Below are 25,773 nucleotides of genomic sequence, written 5' to 3'. Positions count from 1 at the left end.
CTTTTGCAATAACTGTGTTTGGATTGGCAGAGTGAGGTTTCAGACATGGTGATTATAGAGGTCATTGTGGCCATAAATTGAAACTTGGTCAAACCCCTGAAATCATTTTGAGATAGAGAATATGTTGAAGAAATCATGCATTGGTGGAGAATAATACCCGAAAGTACATCTCATCGGATTAAGGCTTTTCTACTGCTATTGCATAATGCATGGTAATGATTCTAACCAAAGGATTGATACAAGAAGTATTTGATGAATAGTCGTGATCATGTCAACCAGTTAACTCTGTAGAGACAGCCCATTTTTAAATCTTCTTCATTGCGTTTGGTGTGTAGGGAATTGGAAAGAACAAAGAGACCAGTATAAAAATCTACATGTCAGAACAATCACGACAATTTTAAGAGTTGCTTTTAGGTACAATGCACTTCAGCAGCAACTTAATTTCCAAAATATTTTATTATTGGCTAGTCGGGACTTGGGCAATTTAATTATGCAACTCTCTTGGGTACAGTAAACTAAATCACAGTTAACCTATATGAGTTGTTGTCCATGAAAATCATAGGTTGTAATTTGTGTCACAATCATGTGGAGTAAGTTCTCAATATGTGGAGTAAGTTCTCAATATGATAGACTGGAATCTTTGATAAAAGATTCAACAATTCCAGAATAACGATGAAGCACTCAAATTGAATATCCACATCATTGCGTTTACTGTCTAATCTACACCTTCAAAGTAGATGGAAACAAAAATCATATATCTTGGATATCTTTAACTTGCACATCAAGTGAGTACAAAAGTGAATGGTATCAATTGTACTAGTGGCAAAATACATGATAGGGCATATAAACTGAAAATATGCTTCATTAATCATGATCTACATAGAAATATTGGTAGATTTGAATTCAATGGGTTTTGATGTTTAGATCAAAGCAATTCATTTTTTTCATCCATCTGATGCTTAGGTTAAAGACTACCATAACACGTTACTTTTAATTTCTAGGCATTTTTCATGTTGTAGGTCATGTTCGACATCTAGATCTTAAATTTAGATGGCACATCATTGATTTGAATCATTAAATATTTTATAAAAGATTTAATATTTAGTGTCTAATCCAACTTCTATATGTATGTGTGTATGTACGTCCAGATGTATGCATTCTATACTTATATTTTATTTGTTTTTAAGGGCTTTTTGCATATATGCCCCCATAGATATAGCTTGTTGCATATTTACCGTCCAAAAATCAATATTTGCACACACACACACACACAAATATATACATATAAATATATACATACAAACATATATATTATATATATATATGTGTGTGTGTATGTTTATATTGACTCATCTTATTTTTGCAACGGTGACCCTCTTGTTAGATTGTTGACCAATGGTATCAATGAATAACCATTTCAAGAGTAAAAGGAAATATTATCCTTTTGCCTTAATACTTCTGACAATAAATTAGCATTCAGTCTATATTGTAAAGAGTTATATTTTTGTCTAAACTTTTCAAGGGGTATTAATGCAGAAAAATAATCAAGTCATTCTATATTTAAACAATTATTTATTAACACCATTAGCCAAAAATCTAACACTAGGAGAGTCATTGAAAAAATAGAACGATGTCAGGGGTATATATGCAAATAATGATTATTGAAGGGTAGATGTGCAATAAACCATATTTGCAAGGTTATATATGCAAAAAATTCTTTTCGTGATAGTAACGGACTTGTGTTAAGTCATTGAAACTTCCAAATTGCTCTCGAAGAAAAACCTAAAAAGACATGCCAATGGTACCATTACATGTTAACTGTACTTGAAATGGCTCTACTTTCAACTTAGAGAGATAAGGGGTTTCACAGTCACAGACCCATCATTTTCACAAGGTTTCTCGTTTCACTTCCCACCTTGCAGTTTGAGACTTCATATATATACGTGTGATCATTTCAAAATGTTGTGTGATGTACCCTCAAACATATGATAGCAGAAATGAAATGCAAATGACTAGCCAAACATGATCATGTTGAGACTGCATAAGTTGCACCAAGAAGGAGTCTTTGAATCTTGGACATTTGACTCAACTTATAAAATTTTCCACATCATATAATAGGGGAAAGAGCTAATGAAAATTTAATATAATTCGGCAAAGAGAAACTTAATGACTATACTATTATAGCTAATCTATTCTCATCTCTGCTTAAAAAGCCCCATAAAATCCTTAGCTCTAAAAGATTCAATAGATTTCACATCCATTGTATAACTCCACCCACCCACCCGCTTACACACACACTCTAACAAATCACTATCTCTCCCCTTTACAATGTGCAATCCTTTACTTGTTCGACTTGCTTTCTTGCTTATGCTCTTGCCCAGCACAAGATCAAAGGGCAAGCTTCGGATTCTACAATTCATCTTGCCTGCAAGCAGTATCATTCATATGGTACATGGCTGGAGCCTGCTATTGCTTTAACCAAATAGTTAGATTGAGGCTTCTTTAGCTCCAATTTCTTCATTGTTTCGTCAGATGGCACGATGCCTCTATTTATTTTCTTTGGAGGCATTCAATCAAGTGGACTGCTATTTTACTAAAAAAAAGAAAAGAAAAATCTAGTGGACTGCTCCAATCGTTAATTTGCTTGGTGCTTTGGGCGTTGATAATCAAGGATGAAAATGGGTTGGATATTGGTATATTCATATCTTTATCCATTTTTATTTGGTTGATGCATATACTAGTTCGGATGTTAAATGGAAATTGAAATTGTACGTATTTGTTTTAAATGGATATAGATACAAATTAGACATTATCATATCCATATTTGCCCTTCACCGATACGTTTATTTAGATATTAGCAACTCATCCAAACTTATCTCAACTATTTGGGGTTATTTAGGGTCTGCTTTAAGGATCCTCATTTGCCAAGTGTTCTTATTCAAAGCTACTTCTGATTTTTCTTTTGTCGAGCAAAATGGCTACGTCTGATATTAATTCAAGCTTTTCCATGTCTTTTTCACAATCTCTATCCATGTTACCTTAGGTCTTCCCCTCCTTTTCTTGCCTAGATATATTCAGACATTAGTCTGGATATTTTGAGTTTAGAAACCCTGGTCTTCAGATGGGAGTGCTAAGAATAATGTCTCCATGAATAACGTTATTATATGGATCAGAAAGAGTTTGGAGCATGTTCATAGATTTCTTAATTCATCATTATGTTTCCATCGTCCCCATGGAGGAACTCAACCCTCTCTAGTCCATCCTTTTCATTGACAATACTCTGAAAAGGGTGGTCATGAATGCCCAAAAAAATAATGAAGGTTTTCTCTTTATGGCTGATGGCATATTTCACTTAGGTCTTGAATCTCATAATGTGTTTTTAAGAAAAAAACCTTGCCAATCAACTAAGTTATGATTCAACTAGACAATAATAGGAAAACAAAATGGGAAGACAATGGGTTGGCCAGCATCGTGAAGGGAAACATCTCTTCCTTGAACAATAACAAAATTTAACAGAGGTATTTAGTAAAAAACAGAACTCAGTGTTCTTCTTGGCTTCTTTTCTGATATCTTCCTCTTCTTATGGTCAATCTCCTCTCAAATGGTTCAAATGAAATTCCTTATTCTTGTATACATAAAACATAACACATGTTGGAATTAAAATTAGTACATATAAAAGCAGCAAAAATGGGGATGTTTCAAGTAGCTTGAGCATAACAGGTGATATTTAAAGGTGAAAATGCAGTGGGCATGGACCAAGATTTTTGTGTTGTAAAACATTGTGATTGTGGGTTGGAGGCACCGACATTCGAATAGTTGAGCGTAAGAGATGGTTTTGGGAAGGTTGGAATTGAGCTGTGAACTGATAAGCAAGAGGTTGGAGGCCAGAGAGAGAGAGAGAGAGGGAGGGAGAGAGAGAGGTTCTCAATTCCACAAGGACAGTCTGTAGAGATTGGGATGGACAGAGAGAGGTAGGCTGTGAGAACACCAAAGGCCATTATGTATGCAGAAAGGGAAAAGAAAAGAAGAGAAAAGAAATGCTGTTGTCCAAATACGATATAAAAGTGGGACCTGCACTATGAGCAAGCTGTGCGAAAAACCGCAGATTCGAAAATCTGTAGAGGTTGTTGGAGGTTAGAAAATAAGTTTACTTGCTAGAAAGTCAGCTTAATGACTAATTACAGTGCCTTTCTGTTTTCTTCCTGTTTGAATTCCTTTGCATCTTTAGTAATATATGCAGCTTTTGTTGAATTTAATAATTGTAATTTTCTATAATTTGGTTATGAATGGTGTAAAACAATTATATTTTAGTGACTAGTGACATGCATGGAGAGTGGGCTTGCCCATGTTGGGTTGTAGTGATGCTGCAACCTTGAGTAGTCTCTTGCAAAACTGTGCTCAGATCAGCAGTGAGAAGTTTGAAGATCTTCGGATTGCAGAGAACACTGTAGCCATAAATCCACTTTCATTCAAATGCCAATAATCATTTTGGAATAGTGAGTACGGGTGGGAAGACAGATGTCTTAGGTTAAGTGAGTTCTAAAGGCTACTAGAAAGCCCGAAGTGATGTGCAGTGGAAAATAAATTATTTTTCTCATGCTACTTCCTATTGCTTTTTAATCCAACTTTGCCGGCAAAGTTGTCCTCCTCTTTAATCTCCAGGTTTTAGCTCTTACCTATGTTAGTGACTTGTTTGTCAGCAATTTCCCCCAAAGCATGTCAGTCAGAATAATCAGTGCTTTCAGTACTTAGTGCTCTTCTCCTAAGAACTTTTTCTTTGGCAAGACTTGACTTGAACTTATGCCATATGTACCTAGTCTGTTGGATATCGGCAAGTTGTCAAATGAGCCATCTCGATTTTGCAAAGAAAACCAACTTTATTTTTCTTTTTTGCATCAGGAAAACTTTCTGTTTTGCAGGAATGACTCAGTTTGTAAATTCTCATGCATATTTTTTGCCCCTAGCCCCAATAGATAAAACCAAACCATATGGTTTTTCTGGGTAGCAGAATTTAATGCACTTACTTTTTATGGCAAATGTTACATATTTTTATAGTAAATGCACATAGTTTTGATACCAAAAGCACATGCTTGTTCAGCATGCAATCCACATTCAGGGCCGGAATGTGTTTATGACACCTGGGGTAAAAGCTTCTAGAAAATTTAAAGCTCAGCCATTTCTGCAGAAAATAAAAGTTGCCTGGATCTGTAGAAATGGAAAAAAAAGTGGGCTGTTTTTGCTAAATTCACAAAATTAAATCACTTTAGTTTTTATTCTCATTAAACTGTTATTTTCGTCACCAATCAGGTAGGCACCATGGCCGTTATGCACAAATATCCTGGAACTGATCAAGTGCTCTGTGACATCCTTACATCAGAGCAGTCTATCATGGGAAGGAGTCAGCAAAGAAAAGAGAGCGCAACCAATGATACCAAGCAGGCACCAAGGAAAAAGAGCTTTATGCTTCTGCATGACTTTTGAGCTCATTTTGCTGATGCCTTGAGCTAAAGTCTGGTTCTAGTGGGCAGGCAATATGTCATGTTTCTACTTTCTGTTTTAGTTGGTAGGGCCAAGACCTGACTCATCTCCTCTCTTTTATTTCCAAGGAAGGGTCTGGTGCGCACATTAACCAAAGGCCAGTGGTGAGAAGGGCTGTTATCTGAGCTGTAATTCCCATACTATCGTTTTAAAGAAAAGAAGCCACCTTTAACCTCCATATATAGATAGTGGAAAGAGTGCATGCAGGGAAATTCTCCACATGTTGCCGCATCTCTGGTGCTTCTTTCTCTGTGTCCAGTGGGGAACATGGAATATGAAAGCAGGACATGAATAAAGGGTGAAGGGGGCGGGGAAGTGATGCTTCTCAATTCATTGAAAGCAACAGGGCTATTTCCTTATGGTCTGACATTTGCGTCATGGTACAGATCCTTGGGTGTTGGTTGCCTGAGAAACGGAAGGCGGTGGGGTACCTGTGGCACAATGCAGAGAGAGGCTTTTCAGTAGGCACTGATGGTGGAGTCTAAAATCTTGCATCTTGTTTTCTCGGATGTTCAAAATGCCCGTAATTTGATCTTATGTTGCCTGAGTGAGTTGTGATGATTCTTGCTGGCAACTCTAGTGGCATTTGTGCTAGGGGGACTTGTGTCCAAATCCCAATCCATTCTGCATATATGTGGAGGATCTGAACCATCGACCTTTTGGTTTTCGGTCTGTTATTGAGTTTTATATATTTAGATTCTGCAATGAATTTGTAAGCATCTTGGCTCTGGCTTTTTTTTGAGTATTTGGTGAGAGAAAATATAGGTGGATCAATAGATCAGCCACCTTACTACAAAAATGTTAGTAACTTTTCTGGTTTAAATTTTTGATCTCAATGTTTTAAATCTTACACTAATGGTGTCCAAGGATATTCAATTATGCAGCATATATAATTTTTAGTTAGACACTGGGTATTCAATTATGAAGGTTTCTAGCCTGGCCTGATCAAAGATTTGCCCCATTTTATGGTTCAAGCATAACCAGGAACAGTGGGCTTTCGTCACACTGCATGTATATCCTAACAGACGTGTGGTTGTGAATAGATCTATTCAGAATTATGTGTGTAAACGGAGTCAGAGGTTGGAATATTGCCTAGATTGTGCCTGGTTCATGCGGCCTCATGCTGGGTTTTGTTACCTCTTATAGATGGAAACAATGGTTTTTGATGCTTTTGTTATGTGATAGGGTTCTTAAGTGGCACTTGCAGCCCTACTTTGTTTTTAGTTTGAGGGTAAAAACGAGTCTTATTTAATGTGAAAGTAGCTCAGGTTGACTTATTTTCAGGATGCAACTGGCTGAGCTAGCTATCTTAAACTTGGGCATGCACAAAATTGCTACTTGTTAGCTGACAGATGCATCATAGTCTAACCAAGGTAGAATATCATATCCATTCAATTCAATTTAATTTATAGCTCAGGCTAGTCTCTTTGAAGAATGATAAACTTGTAGTGTTATCACTGTTGTGTGAACTAAGGCTTGTCATGGTGGTCGCACCTCTTTCTTAGCAACTAGAAGTTTTGCATTCGAGTCTTGAACGATGCAACTTTAAAGAAATCAGACTTTTATAATTAAGGTGCACAATCTCTTTTGGGGGTTAAGTATGAGAAGAAGCCCAAAAACAAGCAAAAAGGAAAGCATGCGTTGCAGTCAACATCTTACTCACTAGTCAAGGTACAAATTTTTCTCACTGCTGGTGGCCATCGTGCTTTATGACGACAGATTAAAATACTAAACTTGATGAACGACTCTGCTCTCGGTCTCTTTCACATTTGCCTTAATATCAGTATTTCACATTTACAATAAAATTTTCAAATGTTGACATGCTGTGTGTCATGCCGCACAAAAGCATCCTGCCTGATTCACTAATTCGTGGCAAGATACTGATCTCGTCTTTGAAAAATGCTTTAGAAGGTATCTCCAAAGTAGATGGCGATTGATAAAGTAATCCTTGATCATAATTTCTAGCCCGCACCGCCCCGCACCCGTCATTAGAAGATCTTGCTATAGAAATGTACGTATTCACATTTTTGGTGCATATGAGAATCGTAGTCTGGTGGGAGGCATATAATGTAGTGGATTGTCGAGTATCCTATGATTTCAAGTATATATGGCATGGTTGATTGAGACATATGCAGCATAGGCGGTGCAAAGTTAATCTGTTTTCGAAAATGCTTTGGTGATGCAGATTTTAACAAGGAAAGCTACGAGTCTGACGTTTAACTTTTCCATTTAGCCCACTCACTGCCACTGATCTGCAGCAAAATGGACCATAGAAACTCTCTGATGCTGGCACCGCTTTTTCTTTCCTTTTTCTAATCGGTAGAAACTATTTGCTTGGCCAATGAAGTCAAGGCATGATATTTCCAATTAAAAAAGTATTATAAAGAGAGCAAATAAATAGTAAACTAATGTAGTTTATGCATCACTTGGCAATGAGAAAGAAGGATTAACACAAAGTAAGTACATCAGCTTTATCCGCTCTGTCCAAATAATATGAGCACATGCAGTCAAGCTTTGTCATGCATTGTGTCAGGTGATGCATGGAGATACTTGGCGCACATATGATTTTTATCTTGTTGCATAAAATTGACATATTTGATATTATTTTGGTGTTGCATTTTCCTTTTCCTTGAATAATTCATTGATTCTAAAAGCTTAGGCCCGTCAACAATGCATATCGAGCTTAACACTCCATTTTATGGCTTGGACCGTACAAAGAGAGATAACAATGTCTAAAATGAGTCAAGACTATAAGGCATCTAGCAAACTTGAGCTCTAATATGTATTAAATAACCAATTGTGTGAGGATCCGTATGAGCGTGTGTTTAGTCCCACATCGGTTATTCGCCGAGAAGATCTTGGACACTTGTACAGGACTAAGGAATCCAAATAATACCTTTCAGCTAGCTTTTATGGATGACATCCTAGGTTGTTACAAATGGTATTAGAGTGAACTCGGCTCATAGTCTATGTGGACTAGAGGACACTTGAGCACGGGTTAATGGAGATTGACCACGGGACTATCATGGTGCATGTGATTAGTTTTGTATGGATATGAATCCTTAGTCTGATGAGAACGTCGGAGTTTAAGCGGGAGAGAGTATGTGAGGACTTGTGCGGGCGCGTGTTTAGTCCCACATTGATTATTTGCTGAGAAGATCTTGAGTACTTATACAGGACTAAGGAACCCAAATATTATCTTCCAGCTAGCCTTTTTGGATGAGGTTCTGAGTTGTTACAAATTGATTCCAAAAACTTAAGCTCATAAGAAAGGTTAATAATATATATTAGGCTATCTCTACATAACTAAAATTGTCTGAAGTGGTTAAATAAAGGGGTTCCACAAAAATTTTGATTGATAAGTCGAAGTCACAATCTGGAGCATAGCAACTGAGCATGAAAATTGCTGGAATTTTGCGTACTGGCTATTGTTCGGATTGATTAACTGCTCAGTTGAATTCCTATACGACACCAAAGAATGGAAGCCAATCAAGTTGAATTCCTATTATCAATTACATGAAAGCAAACATGACTTTGATTGGTTGCTTGGCTCCTTTTTAGTAGTGGTCAGGAGTTTAAATACTACAATAGTTATAATTAAAAAGAAAAGAAAAAAATGTATGAGAATTTGAATTTTGTAAACAACCCACTTAATTATTGATTTTCCTCATAGGAAAAGGTTAATAATATATATTAGGCTATTTCTACAAAACTAAAATTGTCTGAAGTGGTCAAATGAAGGGATTCCACAAAACTTTTGATTGATCAGTCGAAGTCACAACCTGGAGCATTGCAACTGAGCATGAAAATTATTGGAAATTTGCGTACTGGCTATTGTTCAGATTGATCGATTGCTCACTATACGACACCAAAGAATGGAAGCCAATCAAGTTGAATTCCTATTATCAATTGCATGAAAACAAACATGACTTAGATTGGTTGCTTGGCTCCTTTTCAATAGTGGTCAAGAGTTTAAATACCACAATAGTTATAATTAAAAAAAAGAAAAAATGTATGAGAATTTGAATTTTGTAAATAACCCACTTAATTATTGATTTTCCTTGCAAAGATTAGATTATTTATTGTTTATTTATTTATATATATTTATTTTGCAGTTTAATATATATTTTTGAGTTTTTGAATGGTTCTGCTTCTGGATCTAAGAATGAGTAATGAACATATTTTGGAGTGATATATGAGTTTAAAATACTTGATATATGTATTTTGAATATCCAGTGGATATTTATTTTGACTATCACCCATCTTATTCTCAAATATGTATTATTAGTAACATTTTTTATTAATAGTTCTATAGAACATTATTTTACAAAAAATTTCTCCAACCCCATGTTATTTTCAAGCAGATTAGCATGTGCATGTAAATGTGTTTGTTTTTGTTGCTAGCTTATTTATTGTAAAATATTGGCAAAAGAAGAAAATAAGTTTGTGCAATATGATTCATATCTTTGTTTTAGCTTTAAATAAGAAGTGTCTAAAGGGATTTGAAAAATTAAAAGCTACATCATTTGTTATATTGAGACCCGGATTTTTGGTTTTGAAGGGTTTGGAAAATATGACCTACACTCAATGTTTGATGATGATATGTGGTGTTCTTTTTCCTTGATTCTTGTTCATGCGTATGAACAAAGTTAATTGAAGAGAGTAAGGAATCTCTCCTCTTAAAAAAAGTCGGTGGACCAAAACCTGCCTAAGATTTGTATATTACTCAAAACCCTACTTGAAATTAATGTCGCAAAAAGATGATCTCCAAAGCCCATCTAGACTTACATAATCCTACATCTTTTTTCAGGGTTAGAATCCATAATTGCTCCTTCAAATGTAAGAGGATAGATGTTCTAAATAATGATGCTATAATTGTTTTTATGGTTCAGGCACCCCATGTTATATTTATATACTAATAGGAAAAATAATGGTCATTATTTTTATATGTACATTTTCTTAATAAAATCCGTTTTTTTAATTTTAAACTTTTAGCATCAATTTTCTCTCCAAAAGTGATTGCATGGTCTAGAAATAATATCTTTTTATTCAACGAAAAGTAAATGGACACTTTGTTATTTTCCCATTATTTTTTTTTTGTTATAGTATCATTATAACAACCATTATAATATGTTATTTTATTATAAAAATTGATATACTATTTTGAAATAAATAATAGCCACTATAATGGTCAATAATAGTTTCGATGAGAGTCTATTATAATGGCATGACACATTATTTAAAATCTTGAAAAGGACATAAGGCTTATTAGTTGCTTGAATCTATAAATCAACACATAAAATCAATTTCCAGGAAAATATAGCATTATATTGTAAAATTGGTTTGAGCCTATTACCAATTTGTTTTTGGAGAAAAATATCCAAATTCTACTTGAACTTAATTTACTCGTTCATCATACCTAAAGAACTCGGAAAAAAGAAAAATTGACATATTTCTACAACAATGGCTCTACATGAGCTATTATCTCGCATCAAGATTAGATGTGTTTCTACTTCACGATATGTGAATTATTGGAGACTATTTTGATCATAAAGTCACAAAAAGTGGCAAATATACATGCATCTCAAATAATTTATATATTCTTTTGAATGAAATATTGGTTAACCATAGACTAACGCTCATTGATTGCTTTGGTTAGTCATTTATCACAAACAATTTTAAGGTTAGTGATTTGCCAAGTAATATGAGTAGTTATGGACGAATATATCTGCCTTATTGTACTTATAAGTAGTCATGTTTTATGTTTCAAAAAATTATAATTACTTATTTGTCTTAGACACTAAATAAATAAATGGTACATACAAAGTTGCTCCATATTACGTGCAAGCGAACAAGCACAATGAGATCCACTAGCACAATCATGATTTTCAAAGTTGAGGCATTCTTGTGAATCATTAGGGTTAGGAGCCACCTTATGATGGACCAATAATCTCTCTTAGTCTTTTATGTTCATCATAGGGCCTCCTAGTAGGAAAAAAAATGCTAAGTAAAAAGTTACATCAAGAGAACCGAGATAAAGGATGGATCTCAAGTGCACTCAGCACCTAGAAGAAAGATCAACAAGATGATGTCAACCAAACCTCTCAAAATTCTATCTATTAGCTAATTTGTTGCAAGTTACATGAATTGGTTGATATAACAATGGGCTTGTGCTGCTACCTTGCATCTTTCTATCCTCTTCAATGATAAAAAGATGAGTCCTTCCCCATCGGCATAGTCTTCTCATAGTCTCCTCCAATGAATTGGTTGATAAGACAACGAGGCTTTTGCTCCTCATATCACCATCAACCTTACAAACTAAGAACTATTCATGCAAAAACCTTACAAACTCATAAATATTGAATAAATCTTGATTAGCCTGATATTCGAGGATAAATAGAGTAAATAAATTTATAAGGTTCAAAAAATTTAATAATTTTAAATTATTGCTTGGATGGTTGAACTGGCATCCACCATGCACGTTAGGATGTTATCGATATTAAAATACTAACAAATATAAACCCACAAACTGTTAGACGAATGTGTCGTCTTTCATGCTACTCATATCTCTGGAGAGGCTAATAGCGCTGTAGATTGAGTGACATCCTATGCAACTTATTATTTTAAAAATTTTATTTGAGAGACCCAATATTGTCTTTCTTGTATTTTTTTTTATTGCCTGACTTTTTTTTGGCTGTGCTCATGCCCTACCCGGTGTGAGAGAGCTCCCGACATAAAAGAATAAAATAAAATTTAAAAAAAAAGAGAAAGGGACGGGCCCACAGGGCTGAGTAAGCGTGAGACAGGGGCCCACACGGTGACATCATCATCTGATTAAAATAGTTGATCCTGGCTGGCAATTTTTTTTAGTGGAGAAATAAATAAATCTTTTTTGGGGGGGGAATAAATAAAAAAGGACAACGTGGGGAGCCCCCAATAATTGGCGCCACCCCGTATAATTGCTGACAGCGATCCTTCCCACGCCCACCCACCGGCGATCGCCCGCCGTCTCGTCTCGTCTCGTCTCGTCTTGCCCCGATATTCTCCGCCACCGCAACCGTCTCGCCCAAGTTATCGGCTCCACTTGTCGCATGGAGAGCAGCTCGGACGGCGATTCGATCCATCCGCAGTGGACGCCCGTTACGTTTGGGATTTATCTCCGTATAACATAACATATTATATATTATTATTATTATTATATTACAAAATAATAGAGGTTTGAAGGGTAAACATGTCCATTTATTCTTGAGTAGCAACTGAACAACTTCAATCACTGTATGATATGACATTATTTTTAAAAATAAAATTAAGGTTTGTACATGCTTATGCTGTTCTTTATTTTGTAATACCCTTGGGGCGTAGGATTTTGGCTTGTTAGGGTAAATGGATGGTTCTAAGCTGGAATGGAGCTTAAGCTAGGATTACAATGGCATTGATTTGTTATTTATTTGAGATCCTAGTATAACGTATCTCTAATGAGCAAGAGTGTGGATTCTTTCAAGTTTGGGGACCGAATTTGGTGTTCTGGTTTCACAATTATGGCCGACCGTGTATTTTAGGATGGCTCGTGATGCATTAAAACTCAAGTTGTACACAATACATGGTTGTAATATAAGAGGTCCTGCAATACATGGATGGCCATATATAATTCCGAACTTGATCATCAAGTGGCCATATATAATTCCGAATCTGATCATCAAGTTCTTGAGAGGGTCGAAACTCCAACAGCTTAGTGTTTTGCTCCCACAAATAATTCTCTTACCATACGGTGAGAGGGATTGATTGGTATAAGCCATGAATTTACTTTCAAACATAGTGGAGTTAGTATTTTGAATTACTAAGTAATTATTGCCTGATGAACATTTTGTCCATGCGGAACATGTGTCCAAAGCATTTTCTATTTCTAATATCTAGGAAATTTTGATGCATTATTTAGATCATCATATTTGGTCCATGAGTCACCTCTACATGCATCTAGAATGAATAATGAAAGAGGTGACATGCTGAAAAAAGGGATCGAATATGACAGCATATGGAAGTAGCTTTCTATGCATCCCTAATGTCTAGATATTTTTGATGTATCAATTAGAGTTATGATAGGATGTGCATAGCTAAAAAAGGTTCTGAAATAATATTCAAACAAATACTCATCTTTTGGTCTTTATTAATATAGCATAGACTGCTCGAACCTTTGCCAAAGTGTTGTCATATATGCATCCTAAGGCTATAAGATGTTTTATGTATACCCTTTTTTCTTCAAAATATGCTTTGATTAATTATTCTCTTTATTGATAGATTAAAAAAAGAGTACACCAATTAAAAGCAGGACCTCATCTTATATGTATTAGAATTACCACTGCTTCTTACTCGATCATGGTCATTCATACTTTTCATTATGTGCATGATATGTATCTAGTACTTGTTTAGGAAGTCAAATATAGCCTATTGTATTTCATTAATATGACAAATGTTCAAAAAATGGAGCTTAAGTTCCACTTATTTTCTGAACAAATGAGATTGAATGAGCCACTAAATCCTCATATTCATGAACAGCTTGATTCAATTGTAGTTTATGTGCGAGACTTGTATGTGGTATCTTTGTGACCATACGTACTCCCTTTCTCATTGATTAAACCAGAATATTTACCTATACAGAGGTAAGGTCTTTGATTTTAAAATGAAACAACTAACCTTCATTGCCAACTTTTGTTCATGAGTTTCTTAGGCTGTGAGCCTCATCCTATTTTGTTATTCTACAGCAGACAGCTAGCTTAATAAGCCTAAGCACTGTATAAAAACCTAGGTGCCATGACTGCAAAGGACAACTTGGGTCAAATTATGGGTACTCAATGTACATTTATTTCATCCTGAATATAATCCAAGTTTGGTTGGTTAGTTTTGAGACAAGATGAGAGTGCTACTTAGATTGCAGGGTCCAAGAGCATTGCATGGTAAACTCTGCATGCGATAAATGTCACACAGGGTATTACCAGTTCAATCACTAGAACTAGGACATGTATCCAATTATACACATGTTGTTCCCTATCCAGGCTACCAAATGATGCACCATATAGTAACATTTTCGATACAATAAAAACTATCTAATAACGAACGTAGGTCCATAATGTCGGCAGTCTTGGGCTATTAGATGAGCATATGCATTGGGCAGCATGCCATATATCCCAATCTTTTAAACTTACGATACACATAGAGAGAAGCATGGATCATCAAACTCTGAGGGATGTTTAAATTAAAGTACAAATTGTTATGCTTCTAATCAGATAATCTGAGTTATTTTTCATTTTTTGTATAATTTGATAAATAAACTTTTGCTCTTAGATGATACACATTGTTAACCAACCAATTGAGCCCGCAAGCTTAGGTTACTAAGGAAAGGATCGGTAATTTATATCAGGATTAACAAGCAATTCTTATGTCAATTTGATGATTATTATTTTTTTAATAGAAGGCCACAACCATGTATGCACTGCAAGGAAAATGGACAAATCACATTGAGAGCTATCAATGAAAGCATTCCCATTGCTCTTGGTAAGATGCACTATGTTGACGATCCAGTATAATTCGAGAATACTTTAGATTACATAGGTTGCTAATTCATTTTATTTATTATAAACAAGTGCTAATAATACGAATTGAGTTTTTTTTTTCTTTTCCCCTTTTTGCAATATAATTTCAAACTAAGAATAAATAAATAAATAAATATAAATCGAAATTATATTGTATATTAACATGACTACATCTTATTATGGAATAAGTATTCTTATTTACGGCCAAATCTAGCTATTCATCAGAGAAGACAACAAAAATAGTAGGAGATTAAATCTAAGTCTCTTGTATTAGTGCAAGAGACTTTCGTCAACTCGGCGAGCCGGTACTCTTAGTTAAGCAACAAAATTATAGCATTTGTTAATCAAAATAGACCAACAAACTGCTCAGGGCAAAACAACAAAGGCAACCATTCCCCTGAAGTTCCACCTAGGGGTTCCATTGGCTGGCCGGTTTGAATTTTTTCTACTCTAGACTCGATTCAAGAGGACCCTAATATTAAACTTCTTATATCAAACATTAACTATGTACAAAATTTTGTGAACTAGTCCACTTATTCCTTACTAGAACTAGGAAGTAGAGAGAGGGAGAGAGGGAGAGAGTTCCGTCCAACAACTGCTGACCCACCATTCCCTGATCGGTGTACCCTCAATTTTGTTCCCTACCGCCCAGATGACTCCACCGAGCGCCCATCACCGCTTGTCCCCTACCTGAGGGTACAGCCAAACCCTAGCTGGTCCCACTCCCGGCCGGTTCCATCAAACTCGCCCTTCTTGTGCCACGTAACGCGCTTGCCCTTCGGGCCCACCCTCAACATCATTTAACCTTTCCCTCACAAAAAAAAAAGTAGCCTAAAAAAAATCCTGCGGATGTCCCCATGGTTTAGATAACAATGTTGTTCTATTATAACGAACCTCCATGGCCATTATAAGTATTATAAGGGCTATTAATTATCCAAAAATATATGAATTCAAATTTTCCTTCGTTATTATTTTATTATTTATTATTATTTTATATTATTTTATAATTTTAAAATTTAAAATTTATTATTCGAGAGTCTAATTTTTTTAAAATATTATATTAAAGTCGTAATAAAAAGCTAAAGGCTAGCAGCCTTTCGTGCTGTGAATGTAGGCGGTTGTGGACTGGATAGCCTCGTAGGTGGTCAACTACTCCGAAGATATCTAGTATACTTCAAAATATATTGTATTTTAATTTTTTTAATCATCCGTTTCAGAAAAAAAATTTTAAAAAATAAAGGCCACTGTTGATGTCCTAATAGGCTGTGTAATGACGGTCATTTTTATTTTTTTACTTGCAAATGATGTTAGTAACAATTAAAATGTAACGGAGTGAGACCGAAATCATTGTAACGGCTGTTACTCTAAGCCTCGGCGCCCCTCCAGTCCGGTGTGGCCCACGTCATCTCGTGTATCGTCTTCACCCAGCTCAGCCGTGGGGCCCACAGGCATGATTCCATCGGGGACCAAATGGCAGACTCTGATGCCGGTGGGGACCACAGAATGGAGCCCACGTCCCAGGCGTCCGGAACCGTCCGATGGAGATCAGGTATGGGCGTGGTTTCTCGGGGATAAATCGGGGGGCGGTGACCGTTTACAGCCGGTGGAGCGACCGGCCGGGCGCTGTTTCGTCCGTCAGAAAGCGTCCGCAGAGTTGGGAAAGATCATTGGACTCTGGGTGACAAAAGCAGCGACCACAGGTAATTAATACGAGAAATGACACCGCTATAAATACCAGTCTTACGGTCACCTTCCGTGGGGATAAGCGATCTCTGACCCCATTTCCTCATGCCCGAAGTTTGGGCGTAGTCTCTTAATAAAACCTAAAATCTAATCTATGTTATCATCAATCTTATAATTAGACCCTTCTTAATTGAACTGTATGAGATCATTGACGCCTTCATATTCCCATCCGCCTTCTTAATTGAACTATGTAATCCTAATATGGTTCAACAAAAACTAAAGTTAAGAGATGACTGGCTGGTCTGCTTCGAACCTACCAAATAATGCATGATGGGCAAACCTATACTCATCGAATTCTGGTCACTTTGTCTATTCTCAAGGTCAAAAATTATAGATAAGATGTTAATTATAAAATTGAGTCTAGAAATTACATTCATCCTGGTTATGAATCCTAAAACTTGGATCATCTAATTAGATCTATGTAAACTTGACTTGGACACAAATTAGTTTAAAAATTTAGATGCAGCCATTAGAACTTAAAAAGAAATTTGGTCCAGCTAAACATGGTCTCCATGAATGGATTTGCATCTAAGTCTCAATCAGCCCACTGTTAGTCATAATTTACAACACAACTACATGCCATACTACCGCAGAGAAGGAGGTAAGCTCACCGTCAAGAAATTCACAAACCTGCTAAATTTTCACAAGCGAAAAAATGACTAAATAGAAAACCGAAAGAAACGTGGGATGATGCGGATGGTTCGACGAAGCGATTACAACCAACGGTCCAGATTCGTCCTCGACTCTTTTATCTTCCCCTCTCCTCCTCCTTCCCCAAGCCCCCCTCCCCTCCACTCCCTAAGCTCAGACCACCTCCCCCCTCCCCGCCACTCCCTGAGCTCAGACCACCTCCCCTCTCCCACTGCCTTATCTCAGATCTCTCTTTCTCTCTCTCTCTCGATCTCTCTATTGCCTTAATTCTCTAGAGTTTTATTACATCAAAGAGAGATGTTGTTGGGGAAGCGGCCGAGACCTCCGATGAGGAGGACGACAAGCATGACGGAGTTCTCGGGGGACATCCTCGCTGACGGGGATGCTCCGCAGCCGTCCGATCAGCAGAGGGGCCACCACGGCCACGGCCACGGCCACCAGAGGGACCGTCAGCGGGCGGCGGCGGAGGGCAGCGGGGGGCAGAGGAGGTACGGTGGGGCGGTCGGGCCGGAGTGGCTCGAGGCGCGGCACCTGGGGGCCATGCTGTCCCCCCGGGGCGCCGGACACCCCCGGAGCTCCGGCGACTTCGGGATGGTGGAGACCGCCCCCTTCTTGAAGGCCTGCAGCCTCTGCAAGCGCCGCCTCGGCCCTGGCCGCGACACCTTCATGTATAGGTACAGCTCCTGGATCGCGATGGTCTCTCCTCTTAAAAATCCGATTTTTATTTCGCATCTCGGAAAAAAAATTGATCTTTTTCCTTCTTCGGGTTAAAAATCCGATTTTTATTACTCCTCCAGGCAATAAATTTCATCCTTTTCCGTTCTCCTGATTTTTTTTTTTTTGGAATTTTGGAGATGCACAGGTGGGCATCATCTCATTGTTTCTAAAAGATAAGGATCTTCCTCGTTTGCTGGTTTTATGTGATGATTTCTCGCAATGTTTTCTTTCGTTCTTTCTTTCTTTTTTGTTAATCTAACGAATTCTCATGCTTATAAAATTCTCATGGTTATGCCATGCTAGCCTTAGTTGATCCTTTTAGTTATATTGGTGCATCCCTGGTAATATTTAGAATTGTTAATTTTTTCTTTGGAACATGTTTTATTTTCTGCCGTCATATCTATTCAGTCAAACGTCAAGATTTAGAGTTCGTTTTTTCCCCGTTCTCCTGCAATAACATGGTGGTATTTGGGTGTATGAATTTTTAATGCTTTTAATTAAGAATATTTTGATAATATGGTATTCCTTTAGATCTTTATAAAATTTTTAATTACTCTTCAGTTATATATATTTTTTTGGCATACTATTCCACTTCACAACCATTGATGAGCTCATGTCCAACTCTTGCACTTTATGCACCTGAAAAGCTATAGACAATTACTTCCACCAAAGAAAAAAAAGAGAGAAGAAAGGCTATAGACAACTCCAACAACATTGTAGCGGTCAGTCAAACTATAGCCTATATGAACATCTTATAATTACACTCTAAAATTAACTACTGCTGTATGCTGACCATGAATACTGGATTTTCATGCATTTCATGTCCATCACTCCTGAGTGGAATAAACAGTCCATGTATTGCTCAAACACCATGCCACTTGTTTAGATCTATAGAAAGTCCAATCCAAGCCACTGCTTTCCCTTGAATGAATCCAGCATATATACACCTTTCCGTGCATGCTAGCTTTATAAAATTTTAAAATCCCACTGTTTATAGTTTGCAACACAAACAACTGAGAGGAGTACTTTTTTATTATATATTTCTATATGATACATGGCTTCATTATGGACAAAAGCTACGTGATTCCCGGCTCTGAATGAGCTAACATATCACTCTACTAGATGTTAATTTGGCCTTTGTCATTATAAGGTGGCTATGGTTTAATCTTTCTTCCTTTTTTTCATTGTGTTCCACAGAGGCGACATTGCCTTCTGTAGCCTCGAGTGCCGGCAGCAGCAGATGAATCTGGATGAGCGGAAGGAGAAGTGCTCCCTAACTTCCATGAAGGACGCTCCCCCTCCCACCACCACCACCACCACCACCTCTGAGCAGTCCGGTAATGGTGAAACCATCGCCGCTGCTTACGCTTAAACGCCATCGATCCTCTCCAATAGAATCCCGAAAGCTCGCAGATATATGCATTGTATATGCCATAAGGCAAAGGAAATAGATGTTGCTGGGTTTTATGGTTTTCCGGCATCAGTGCTGTTATCAGAGAACATGTATGAAAGAGCTGATGCAAGTTATTTGCCGACTCTCTTTCTCTTTTTTTTTTTTTTTTTTTTTTCTCTTCTTTATTAATGTGAAGGAATGGGGGATGCTGCATATCTTTGTGGCTTTCTTAATTTTATTCCTGCGGAATATATGTTTACAACTTGTGAATCAAATCATGGCTTTGGTTGGCTTGTGATTCAAGTAGCTAGGTTTCTCATATGAGTCGGGTGATTCCCCCTCTCTGTCATGTAGTTCCTACTAGCTTTTGGCCTTGGAAGGGGAGATAGCGCAAGCTTTCGGGGACAAAAGAACTAAAACCGTCGATGCTCTTTTCTGAAGGAAGTTTAATGCCTTTGTTGTTGTTATTATTATTATTATTATTATTATTTTGTTTTTGGTACTACCAATAAAATCAGAAAAAAAAAAGATAACACAGAAACTGAGGTACTGACGTGTGATCACCCCAGGTGAACTCTACTGAGTGGTAGGCTGCAAATAAGACCACCTAGTCGGCCGCACTATTCGTCTCTTTGTAGACATGTATGACCCATGAAAGACCATCCTCATTTAAGAGTTTGCGAACATCGCGTAGCAGCAAGCTCGAACTCTTGCCGAGACCTCGGCCCTATATCCACTCTATCATCGTGGCCGAGTCTTCCTCAAGCAGAATGCAGTCCGTATCGCATAGATAACTCCCTTCCATGCAGCCCTGAGCTCAGCACAGAGACGTGTCGAAGATCTGCTGCCCTCCCCTCCCACTACAACCAATCTAACCTCGTAGTCTCTGATGATGAAGCCGACGTCTCCAATACAATGCCATCGAAATTTACCTTGAGAAATTCAGAAGGTGGAGGCTCTCATGAGATCTGTAAGGTCTTGGACGCTACAGAAACAAAAGAGGAGCTCCAAATTTTTCCGACCATCCAAAAGGGCAACGGCGTGGCGGCACGAGAGACCAATGCCTTTTGTTTTTCGGCGCAGCTTTTTTTTTTTGGTAAAATCAGATTTATTAAATTAATCTAATAAAGATATATCTATATAAATCTGAAAATAAAATATTTTAAAATTTTGTAAAAATATCTGATACAGAAGCCAATAGAATACCACCTATATGATTAGCCTTATAACTCGCCATCCAATACTGTTTGCTTTAATAGCTTTGCAGATTTGAAACATTTTACGCACCCACAAACAATAAATGGGAAGGTCACCACCCACATCATTCATTGGTGCCGATGCAGGGGTGTCTCCACTAACGCGCTCAGCTGGTTGATACTGCAAGAATTGGGTTTCTGGTGCAGGTTGTGACATGTATAATAATGTATTGGTATAATAAGAGAACACGAAGTACGTTGATAGGCATGATAGGCACTTCTCTTCCGACGAGAAACCCTAGATTCAGACTTCACCGTATGCCGAAAAAATTACCTTAAAAAACATCATATTTGAAAACATTAATAAGAATCTCAAGATTTATAGATTAATTTATCTTTGGCTCATGTCTTTGACTCCACTAGTAAACATGGTCATGCAAAATTTAATTCAGGATGCATGTTATGGGACGTCTGGAATTTTAGACGGCTACAAGGAGGTATCAAGTTGCTAGGCTGAGACCCATTCCATAGATCTATTGTTATTTTCAATATCATAGATTCTATCGTATAATCTCATGTGATCTTCACATAATTCTTAATACGTTTATTTAGACTTTTTCTGAAATCTTTTCTTTGCTGATAAAAAAAATAAAACTTATCAAGAATATTTTTTGCATAGAGAATATGAGACGTAGATTTATACATGGGGTTGTGGCCTTGTGGGCTAGAGGATACTATTATTTCTTAATACATATATAGTATCTTGCCTACAAGACAGCAGAGTTTGGGACCTTGGGGGTTGTTTACACCACATACTTGTTTGGTTGACACGTGGAACATATGTGCTTGAATTGGTCGTGTGGCGAATTGGCAACAAATATAATGAGCATCCCAAGAGTTGAGATCAAATGAGCATCATATAGAAGTCGGATTAAAGACATTCAGGGAGAGACCGAATGAATAAAATCCTACTAGAAATCGAATGTGTGAGATAATGGTATGTTGACAGAAGGGTGAATAAAGATACAGCAAGAGATTCAATTGAATGTGTAGGATTATAAGCCTGATAGGTGGTATAGGATCTATCGGCTTGACAGGTGGTACCGAGTCATGATGTAGAGTAGTGGAGATAACTAGTATTAGTTACCATAACTGCCAGGAGTGAAAGTAGATATGGGTAGTAATTATAGTGGATAGTTATTTTATTTCAGAACAAATATTAGATTTGTACTCCATAACAAAGATTTTTTTGACAACAATGCAATAAATCTTTATCTTTTATCTTAGTTTAATCTATCTTTTGTTCTAGGAGTAGATGCAACTTAGCTTTCTATCGTAGCCTACTATAGTCCAGTGCTACACTTCTACCATAGCCTAGTGCTATACTATACCCTTTATCGACCTTCAAATGGCAGTATGATGATGGCGAAAGTTTTTAAAAATCAAGACACTTGGACTTGTGCTACTCTCTGCTTTTTCTTCAATTTTCATTATCATCTTTTTGGCTGATCAGACGTCGGTGGTACGCTTGCGCATGCCAATCTTATTATTATAGAAGAATTGGCACCTTTCTTCGCCGGCCAACTGAATTTTCTGAAATTTCAAATTTTCTAATGCTCATTTGGGATGGAAAAAACGCCAATAAGGGCCCTTAATGATTATGTTTAATTATGCTTGGTCACATCGTAGGATGATTAGTTAAAGCATTAGTAAGTACAATAACCCTTTTAGTTGAGTGGTGGGAAATAGGAACACGAAGGTGGAGAAGGTGTCGGCTTGCATAAGTTGGTCCCACCTCTAAAGAGAGAGAGAGAGAGAGAGAGAGAGAGAGAGAGAGAGAGAGAGAGAGAGAGAGAGATCTCCATTTGTAGAGAGAGAGAGAGAGATCGATCTCCATTTGTAGCTTTTAGGCCTTTCATGTTTTGAGTGGTCCATGGAAAGACGCATTGATGGAAACCCATAACCCCACCATTATCACCATCCATTCCTTCCCACTGCTTCAGTATCCTTCAAACGTCCTCTTTCACTCTCAAATTTGCTGTATGACGTAGATCACAAGCAAAGAAATGGGAAAAAAAAGGTTGTAGTTTTCTAAGTTGTGACGTAGTCATGCACTGGTGCCAAAAATCATGGCCTGTTATTTTTAATAATAAAAAGTAACATCAATCGTCAGCATCATCTGAGCCTTCAGAAGTTTTTATAGGTCTGGAGAGTCCACTTGATGCATAAGAAACATGTATTGCATCAACTGACTGGATAAATCTCCTCAAATTGATCTCGCTCCATTGAACTCAACCACCTTTGTAGCAAATTATATCTTTGCAGACAAACTACATTACCATCAGCAAACATTAAAGGGTTGGTATGTTGCAAGGATGGCATCATGCCATTTTTTTTTTCCAGTGCTAGATGCGTACTGTCAACTTATCTAGCTTATATGCTTTCCACTTGATCAGAAGATAAGTTAAGTTAGGTGCCTACAAGCATGCCAGTTTCCTGTATCAGCTCAATGTGTGTTCATACTGATCCATTTTTCCATTTCACAATTTTAGTGAACCATTATTTAGTTGTTTATGTATTTTTGAGAATAAGGTTGCTGGGCTTCATCTTTGGGGATAAATTTGAAATATTTTTCTACTCGAGCAGACCGAAATCCCTTCCACAAATGTCGAAAACCATGTCAAATTATTATTCATCTTGGTTGTATGAATATCCAAACAATATGCAAGTGCATGCACACACATCGACAAGTATTTGGCTTCCAAATAGAAATTTGGAACTTTTAATCTAACATTTGATTATTTGCCATGAGTTAATTATTATAAGAAATTAAGAAGGATGTGTCAAATACCGCGTTTAATATGCGCGCACATAGAAGATTTTCCTTGGATGCATGAAATTACTCCTACATTGGCTCTCACTCCATGAACTTTTTGTACAAACCAATCTATCTTTGCAACATGCATTGCAAATTATTGATTCTAGACAAGGCAATCTTTTCTTTAATAGGAGGTCTTATTAGTTTAATGGCTTAAGATCTAGATGAAAAAAAAATATGAAGATATCTGAGCAAGGAACATGTATTTAGGGGTCAATGAGGTGAGGGAATTTCAATTGGGCCCTACAATGGTGGGGGGAATTAAGTAAGGGGTTAATAAAACAATGAGATGGTTCCAAAGGCATTGCACTACTCACCCATAAAGAAAACATATTCCCCACTAAAAAAGGAGTGAAAATTGCCTTCCATCAATGACAATTATAGGTAGTAAGAGATGTGCAGGTTGATGTCGAAATAATGGAGAGCTTTGGTATTCAATGGCTTTCAGGGACTGGCAGGGGAAGGGGTGTCTCCCTTTGTACATCATCTCTTGCCGTGTATGGGGAAGCCATGCCATTATTTTAACTCCCCAAAGCAGACTCCTTTGGCTTGGCTCAGCCCCTATAATAACCATTAAGGGCCCTGAGATTGCTTGGGGCTGGGGTTTGGGGAGTAGGGGAACTCCTTTCCCTTTTGTTTATTGCTTGTTTTCACTGGTTCCAAGTTAAGATGTGTTGTCAAAACCCCACTTTGAAAGGGATAATTATTGCTGTTAAAGGCACTAACTCCAGTACCTTTGCAAGTTGTTATATAGTAAACTATCATCATTGGTGAGAACGCAAATGATAGATGGCACTTGAATTGCACTCATGGATTAAATATAGTTGATTTGATGGAAACCTGTATGTGATTCTTATCCTCTGGTGAAACTACAATCCACCTGAAGAGAAGTAGCTGTTGATGCTTGGTGAAGGCCATGAACTCTCATGATAGCAGCAACAGGTACTACAAAAACTAACTAATTCAGGTCAAATCAATGGAAACTAGCACTGCTTTTTTTTTTGGCCCCTGGAAAACACTTGCTCTGCTTTAAAAACATGCCATAGGTTTAATGAATCCTCAAAATATCTTGCACAGCGAAAACTTATTATGCAGGGTTTCTGTTCAGTATTTATGTAAGGCTGTACAAGCATATATATCTCTACTTTTTAATTGGAGCTATATTTTTTCTATTTTATACAAGAATGATTAAAACCTGAGAAAGTTAAGATAGATCTCAATACAAAAGATAATATAAATATTTCTTTCACTTTTAATATTTGCTTTCAAGTTTATCAAAATAGAGTTTTAATATTTTTACTATGTTACCATTTTTGAAGAGTGGTGAAAAAAAGAAGTGGTGAAACACTTCTTTGTACCTGCTCTATTTTTTTGCTCCCTGTACATTATTCCAGCTCTAATAACATCTGGGTGGGAGTTTGCCTCCCTTTTTCATAAAAAAAAAAAAAAAAACTATATTACCATGATCTCATGATAAAAAATATAAATAAATAACCTTTACGATTCTCTTACCTCCTTATTGCTGTTGCTACTGTTTTAAAAATAGCTTTCTTCACTCATTTTTTCCAAAGTTTGAATATATAGTTGCTAGGTTGAGAAAGGAGTTCGAGAAACAATACAAGAAGTGAAAGCAAGAAATGATTAATATTAATTTACATCATTTAAGAAAAATAGGAAATATTTAAAATTATAAAAAATAATTATATATTAAGTGTAGAAAGATATAATTTATAAAATTTAACAAAATATTAAAATCTCTATCATAGCCAATATCCTCCCTCCTCCATCTCCTTAAAAATCTTCAAAAAAAAAAAAAAAAAGAATGAGGCAAATCCATTGCCGGTGTATTTTCTTTAAAAAAAAACGGACTATCGAGGTGAATAATTTGGTTTCATGTATATCGGTAGATAATATAGATTGCTTTCAATTAAAAATATTTTTATAACTTTAAGGCTTGTAATAAGAGAAAGAAACCATTAGCAATGCCCTCTATGAAAAGATAAGGCACTTGTTTCTCTTATTTTAATTTCTCTCATCCTTGAAATGTAAAGGAGGGTATACTAGCTAAAC

General features: G+C 36.8%; 1 protein-coding gene across 1 annotated transcript; it reads left to right on the top strand.

Annotated features, from left to right (window-relative positions):
* Window positions 1-17,639: 17,639 nt before the first annotated feature.
* LOC103721061 (FCS-Like Zinc finger 5) lies at window positions 17,640-19,932 on the top strand. The gene is made up of 2 exons (XM_008811097.4): window positions 17,640-18,193; window positions 19,434-19,932. Exons 1-2 carry the CDS (start codon window positions 17,817-17,819, stop codon window positions 19,606-19,608), a joined length of 552 nt encoding a protein of 183 aa, XP_008809319.2. The 5' UTR covers window positions 17,640-17,816; the 3' UTR covers window positions 19,609-19,932.
* The last annotated feature ends 5,841 nt before the right edge of the window (window positions 19,933-25,773 follow it).

The sequence above is a fragment of the Phoenix dactylifera genome, unplaced genomic scaffold (assembly GCF_009389715.1).
Source record: "Phoenix dactylifera cultivar Barhee BC4 unplaced genomic scaffold, palm_55x_up_171113_PBpolish2nd_filt_p 000190F, whole genome shotgun sequence".
NCBI classification, from domain to species: Eukaryota; Viridiplantae; Streptophyta; class Magnoliopsida; order Arecales; family Arecaceae; genus Phoenix; species Phoenix dactylifera.
This window is presented reverse-complemented; position numbering and strand designations above follow the sequence as displayed.

Coding starts and splice junctions, on each gene's coding strand:
- LOC103721061 (XM_008811097.4), top strand. CDS start 17,817: ATGTTGTTGGGGAAGCGGCCGAGACCTCCGATGAGGAGGACGACAAGC. Junction 18,194..19,433: donor CGCGACACCTTCATGTATAG/GTACAGCTCCTG, acceptor TGTGTTCCACAG/AGGCGACATTGCCTTCTGTA.